Genomic DNA, 6,960 nt, shown 5'->3' with positions numbered 1-6,960 from the left:
GGGAGAAGAGCCGAACAGCTGGTGTGCGGGTTTGGATACCCACGCAGAGACACCCTCCACGATGCCCCACGCTCTCACGTATGTTCCCCCCGGCCCCTCCCGTTCCCCCGCCACCCCCCGCAAAACCCGCACGCTACCGCGCAGCTGAGTGGCGGTCCCAACTCCATCAGTGTTCAGCGCTTCCCGCTCTTCGTCAGCGGAGATAGAAGACTCATATTCCAATGGACCGCGCCCATAACGCCGCCGCCAGCGGCGGCGGCGCCGCCGCCGCCGGTATCGCCGCCAACGGAAGCGGACGACGCAGCACAACGACGACGACCACGGCGACGGGGACGCGGTCTGGTTCATTTCGGGACCCAGCCGTCGCCATCGGCCGCGACGGCGGCGGCGACGGCGATGCGGATAATGGCCGCGGCGGCGCCGCCATCATCGCCGCCGCCGCCGCCACCGCATCCGAGCCCTTCCGAGCCGCCCGGAGGTGGCGGCGGCGGTACTGGTGGCGGCGGTGGTAGCGGTGGCGGCGGTGGACTGCCCCGGGCTCTGGCGGGCTACGCACCTGACCAGGTAGGTACGGCGGCACGTATTGCGTTGTACGCTTGTGGATGTAGGTGTAGGTACACTTACACACCTACAAACGTATGTACGTACATGTACGGAAACCCCTCCCTTCCGTCGGCCCCTCGCAGGCCATCGGCGTGTGTATGGCGGCGGAGTCGGATCAAGTGTGGCGCATCTCCCCCCCGGCACGTAGGGCCCTTCTGGAGTTGCTGCTGCTCAGTCCCCCGCCGGGGAATCAGACCTGGGACGTGGGGCCGGGGCCGGGGCCGGGGGGGGAGTCGGCGCCGCTGGTGCTGGAGGTGAGGGAGGTTTCTTCTGGTATGGAGGTAGCAACCACCTCACAACGACCTTTTTATGTCATCTTGCATCATCGTCTCATCATCATCGTCATCATCATCGTCATCATCACCATCATCATGTTCTTATCATCCTTACGTACCCCGAGTTGCTTTTCCTGGCCAACCGCCCGCCAATCAAACTTGCCTTCCCTTTTCTTTTCTTTTATTTGTCAGATCGGCTGGTCGTTCACGCGCAGTGCGCCGTTGACCTCCCAGTACGGTGGTCCGGGCTGTACGGCATCGACGTACGTACCGTTGTCGGAGCCCTCCCGACGGGGCCTTGCCGAGGTACGGCAATGGGTTTCGGTTTCGGAGGGGACTTGAGGATGCTGGGGGCGGGGGGGGCTAGGGGGAGGGAAGAAAGGCACACGGGCCAGGGGGGGCAGGTGTACAACACTGGTTGGTTAGTTGGTTGATTAGTTAACCTGTCTTCATCTTCCCATCGCAACCGCAACCGCAACCGTCATCTGGCGCCACATCGTTCTTGCTGCCTCCCCCACTCGATAAACCCCCCTTTTCGAGCCAGGTTCTATCCGGTACGGCAAATCGTACCCTCCTTACGGCTCTCAACCAAACCGATCCGAGCAGCGACGGCTCCCCCGGCTTGTTCCCTCTATTCGTACGGCTCAAAGGGGAGACCTGCAGTGTACGGCTGGGATTAAACCAAGGAGGAGGGGGGGCGGGAGGGGGAGGAGGCGGTGATACCTCGCAGCCGGGAGCTGGTGGAGGTGGTGTTGGCGGCGGCGGCGGGGGCGGTGGTGGTAGCAGTCTTGTCGGCACCACCAGCGGTGGTGGTTATGGTGGTTGGCGCAGGCGTCGCGTAGCCTGGTTGCCCCCGTGGTCGGGTAGAGGGAGGAGCGATAACACTGGTGGCACAGGTGGTAGTGGCGGGAGTGGCGGTAGCGGGGGGAGCAGTAGCGGCGACGCCACTGCCGCCGCTGACGCTGTTGCAGACCGTTGGGGCTCGGCACTGGTGGGCTGCTACGCGTCCAGGGAGGGAGCGGACGGCGCCGGTGGCGGCGGCGGCGCCGAGTGGTGGTCGTTTCAATGCGGCGCGCTGCTGCCGCCAGCCGGCCCCGAGGGAGGCGGCGGCGGCGGCGCCGAGATGAGCGACGGCGGCGACGGCGGCGTTTCTTTGGCGGATCCGTGCAACAGTGCTCCAGGGGGGTCCCCGGGTTTGAATGGTCCCCCGCTGGTCGCGGTAGTGGAGCCCGTACAGAGTGGCCTGCTGGTGGGTGCTAAGGTTTACGGGCATATGAATATGCATGACGATTTAGTGTACAGCTTCAGGAGGGCGGGTTTTGTGTGTATTGCGTGCTTGCGTGTGTGGGGGGGCAGGGGGGAAAGGGGGGAGAGCCCGTGGCCGTGGGGCGGGCCGGGGCTTCTTGCCACATCTTCCCCACCCACCACCTACCACCACCTGTCACACTTATTAAAACCCCGGCATGAAAACATTATACCTTCGAAAACACGTGCTTTGTACTGCAATGTCGTATCTTCGTGACGTGTCCCACCTAACGGACCTCCTCCCTCCTCCCCCCCTCCCCCTTGCCGTGTCCCCCCAACATATGGCCTCCTCCGTGTGACATCGTCCCGGGGCCCCCCAGGGCGCCACACTCTCCCGCTTCGGCATCACCGGGCTCTACGTCACCTTCGTCTTCGCGATCGGTCGCTTCCTGCGGCTGTCCGTGTCGTCGCTGCGACTGCGGATACCGACGGAGGATCTTCCCTCCACGAGGAGGTTGGTGGCGCTCTGCCAGGACATCTACGTGGCTCGGGCGGAAGGTGAGCTGCTTTATCGGTTTCGGTTTTTATTATTTTGGGGGTTTTATTTGAAAAATTTTATTTGAGTTTTTTATATAATACTTCCTTTTTTAATTTGGGTTTTTATTTTGAGTTTTATTGGAATTTTTATTGTGGTTTTATTGTGGTTTTATGGGGTTGTGGGCTTTTTATACTTAAGAGGCGGTTTAGGTTCTAGGGATCTTTTGCGTTTGTTTCCTTCTGGTGTTGTGCGCACCCTTTTCACGCTCGAAGAAATTCATGCTTCTACGTATTGGGCTCCCTTCTTTTTTTCTTCTATATCCTCGCATGGATACATAACACAATACTTCTTGCGCAACTTAGTTCCCTGCTACTGCTGCTGCTGCTGCTACTGCTGCTGTTGCTACCGCTACGGCTGCTGCTGCTACTGCTACTGCTACTGCTGCTGCATCTGTCGCGATTCGCCGCTATTACTGCCACTCTTTCACCTTGCTGCTATTGCTATAATCTTGCTGCTGCGATGATGGTGAAATCCCCGCAGGCGAGCTGGTTTTGGAGGAGCAGTTATTCCGGGCGCTGATCAACGTGTATCGCTCGCCAGAGCTGCTTTTCGAACTGTCCCGAAAAAAGCATAAACAGGCGTGATGAATCCTAAGTTTTCAAAATGTGGAGGAGAGGGGAAAGGAAGGAAGCTTGGCAGGCAGAGTAGATAGTGATATATAATACGTAGATGCGGGCATACTTAGGTCAGCAGTACATCCGTCCGGCGGGGTAAGAAACGCTTAAGTAGCGACATGACGGAAAACGCCTCGAAAGTAAAACACACACGCACCCGCGCGCACCGGAGAGTTGTGGTGCACCCGTTGGTGAAGGTCTGTATGCACCGAGGTAAGGTCTGTATGTATCAGGGGGCAGAAAACTTGTCAAAGCGGGGCAAATGTGTTTCAAGTTGCGTGTCATGAAGTGTTCGAAGTGCGTCAATAATCAAGTTGTGCCAACGCAACCCGAAAGAGGGGAAGAGGTTAAAACAGGAAGCGGCCCCCGCGCGAGGGGGTTCCATGTAAAGCGACGTCCCGAGAATGGGAGTCAACCAGCAGCAGCAGCAGCAGTGCGAGATGTCCGAAAAGGCCAAGTGATTAGTGTGTGTGTATGTGTGTGTGTGTGTGTGTGTGTGTGTGTGTGTGTGTGTGTGTGTGTGGTGCGCGCGCGCGTGTGTGCGTGTGCTTATGTGGGCCAGGAGTGGGTGAAGATGGGGTGTTACCCCCCCTTGCCAGAGCAGTGGAGGCACAGGTGCAGGTGCAGGTGGAGGCACAGGTCCAGGTGCAGGAGGGCAAATGTAATGCTGTAATACATTCATACGGACCTTTGTGTGCCGTTCTCTTCTCCGTCCCCCCGCCCCCACAGCTCTCAAGACAATGGAACAAAAACTTAAGTCCTATGGAGCCAGGGCAGGGCAGGGTAGGGTAGGGCAGTGCTGGGCAGGCCTTGAGCTCATCGGTGAGCGCATGGGCAGCTGCAGGCACCTGCAGGCATGTGGTTGCCCACAGCGGAACTGCACGACCACTATTTTAAGTGAAGTGAAGGAAACGGACCTAGCTGCTATGGTATCAGTCCAGTTTGCAATTCCCTAGGGAGCGGGGTGAGAGGGGGGTGGGAGCGGGGGAGAGGAGGGGGGTTGAGAGTGGGGGGTGAGAGCGGGGGGTGAGAGCGGGGGGTGAGCACACGGAGCTTTTGAAGTCTCGTCCACTTGCGGTGCATCATATCTGATCGCGGTACGAAATTCACGGGAGCGTTTCGTGTCCGCTCCCTTGAAACGTGTCGGAGCTCAGCCGGATATGAGCTCTACGTTTCACCCTCTGACTGACGGCCAGACTGAACGCGTGCATCGGATATTAATAGTAATCGACATGTTAAAAAACTACATGGACAGTGATCCGTCCACATAGGAATTCGTCCTTGTGCCCCGCTGAGTTGACAATAATAGACGAATTGGAAAACAGATCCCAGTTGGCGCCGCAAATATTATCTGGATTGTCTTGTTTTAGCAGGACAATAATAATAGAGAAAGATAGATCACCTAACTTGGAAAATACGCCTTAACCTGAAGCCTCAAGGTGTGATACATATTAATAATAAAGGGGCGACCGATGGAGAGGTGGTGTGTGTGTGTGTGTTTGTATATGTGATCGCCTTCATTTGCACCTTCCTCCCTCCCGCCGCGATTCACTTAACTTGTAATCATCCAACAACACCCCCTGCCCGCCGGCAGGGCCTCCACCTCGTGAAAACCTCGTACGCAGCGGCGCCCGCATCAAAAAACCCGAAAAAATCCTGTTAAATTAAAAACTATCCCCTGACCGCCTTTACTGGTCGTCTTCCCTGTCCCCCACGTCGTACAACCCGAGGACGCCTCCACGCCCGCCGTAGATGCCGCTCCCGCCGTCATTGCTACTGCTGCTGCTGCTGCTGCTGCTGCTGCTGGCAGTGACGGCGGTGACAGCGAGGCCACCCCCCATACCTCCATCCGCACCCCCACCCCCGGATCCACCTCCGCCAATATCTTCAGAGCCGTCATCCCCACTGCCATACTGCTCTTGTCCCTGCTGATGTTGCTGTTGCTGCTGCTGCCGCCGCCGGCGCTCTGCGGCCGCCACCCGCATCAACGCCGCCGCCTTCTTCCCCTGCGTCTGCCGCAGCTCCCTCAGCAAGGCCACAACCTCCTCCTCAACCGCCCCTCCTTCCTCACCACCGCCGCCATCACCACTACCCCCGCTACCTCCTCCCCGTCGCCCTGACTGGCCAACCGCATTCAGTTCACCGCCGCCGTCCACCTCACAACCTCCACATGGCGCAGATCCAGTTCCGGGATCTGTGTCTTGACCCCAGGACAGCGCTGATGGCACTACTTGTGGTGATGGTGATGGCGATTGCGACGACGACGACGACGATGATGATGATGATGATGATGATGGAGACAACAATCCAGCGGATCCGTGGAATTCGTTTCGCATCCGCTGTGCAAAGCTCTGGATCCTGGATTCGAAGTCAGGCTCGCCGGGGTAGTGCACCTTCGCCAGATACAGCCCATGGGGGGGCCCGGCTTCCGGGAGCGCGGAGCGGTCCGCCCGCAGAAGGATGTCCCTCAACGCGGTGGGGGCGAGCCGGCGGTGGCCGACCTCCACAAGGCCTGAGGCTAACATGCGAACCATCCTACGCAGGGGGAGGGGGTGGAGAGGGGGCAGATAGGAATGAAAAAAAGGGGGAAGGGGAAGGGGAAGGGGGGAAATGTACGGTACGGAAATGCAATGGGGCTGCATTACGATATCGTATTTTTTTCATCGCGCGGCGGCCACATCCGTACAAATTTTTTAATAAACCGCCATCCTCAAGGTCCGTGGTAGATGCATGTACGGCAGTGTACGGAATGTGTCGGTTCCCCGTTCATCTAGAGGTGAGTGACATGGACCAAATGTTTGGTGGTTGATGGCTTCTTGGCATGTATGGATTGTACACGTACACGCCTGCCGTATATGTACGGAATTGGACGAAACCCACCTGTACAGGAAGCCGTCTCCCGTCACTTCCATCGTCACCTCCTGACCCCCGCTTACAGGACTCGTGCTCTCATGCAGCCGCAGCTGGCTGAGAATACTGCGGAAGGCGGAAGGGGCGTGGAAGGAGGTTGCGGGTGGAGGAGGATACGGAAGAGGATGGCGAAGGGAAGCTACCTGATGACGCAAAGCCTAGGACGCAACTGCAAGCGACCCCACATGACTAGGCGGGAGAAAGGAGGAAGAGACTCCAAACATCCCCCAATACACACCCACACCCACACCCACACACCATACACATGCATTAAAGTCCCGTAACAAAGCGTACTGAGCGCGAGCGAGTTAAGTAGCGGGGGAGTACGGGGAAAGGTTAGTACCCTGCGGGTGTGTGTGGCTTGTGTGTTGACCCACCGTGTGTTTTTGGCGGCAGTGCGCTCGGGTTTTATTCCCCTCTCCGCCAGCTAACTCCAGGGGGGGCCCAGGGAGGTAACGGACAGAGGAACCGGAAGGTTGAGGGCCGGAGAGGCGGTGTGGTAAGACCGTGGTAAGACGATGGCCTACTCATCCGCGAAAACGGACCGTTTTTTCCGAAGTGAGTGAGTGAGTGAGTGAGCGAGTGAGAGTGAGCGAGCGAGTGAGTGAGTGAGTGAGAGTGAGCGAGCGAGTGAGTGAGTGAGAGTGAGCGAGCGAGTGAGTGAGTGAGAGTGAGCGAGCGAGTGAGTGAGTGAGAGTGAGCGAGCGAGTGAGTG

The 6,960-nt window shown here is 58.4% G+C and overlaps 1 protein-coding gene across 1 annotated transcript; it reads left to right on the top strand.

Moving 5' to 3' along the window:
* Positions 1 to 2,527: 2,527 nt before the first annotated feature.
* On the top strand, positions 2,528 to 3,305 carry VOLCADRAFT_69738 (uncharacterized protein; the record flags this gene model as incomplete). Its single annotated transcript, XM_002958624.1, has 2 exons — positions 2,528 to 2,681; positions 3,202 to 3,305. Coding segments are annotated over 2 exons (258 nt in total), but the record flags the coding sequence as incomplete, so codon positions are not given.
* Positions 3,306 to 6,960: the final 3,655 nt, after the last annotated feature.

Source organism: Volvox carteri (genome assembly GCF_000143455.1).
Source record: "Volvox carteri f. nagariensis unplaced genomic scaffold VOLCAscaffold_100, whole genome shotgun sequence".
NCBI classification, from domain to species: Eukaryota; Viridiplantae; Chlorophyta; class Chlorophyceae; order Chlamydomonadales; family Volvocaceae; genus Volvox; species Volvox carteri.
This window is presented reverse-complemented; position numbering and strand designations above follow the sequence as displayed.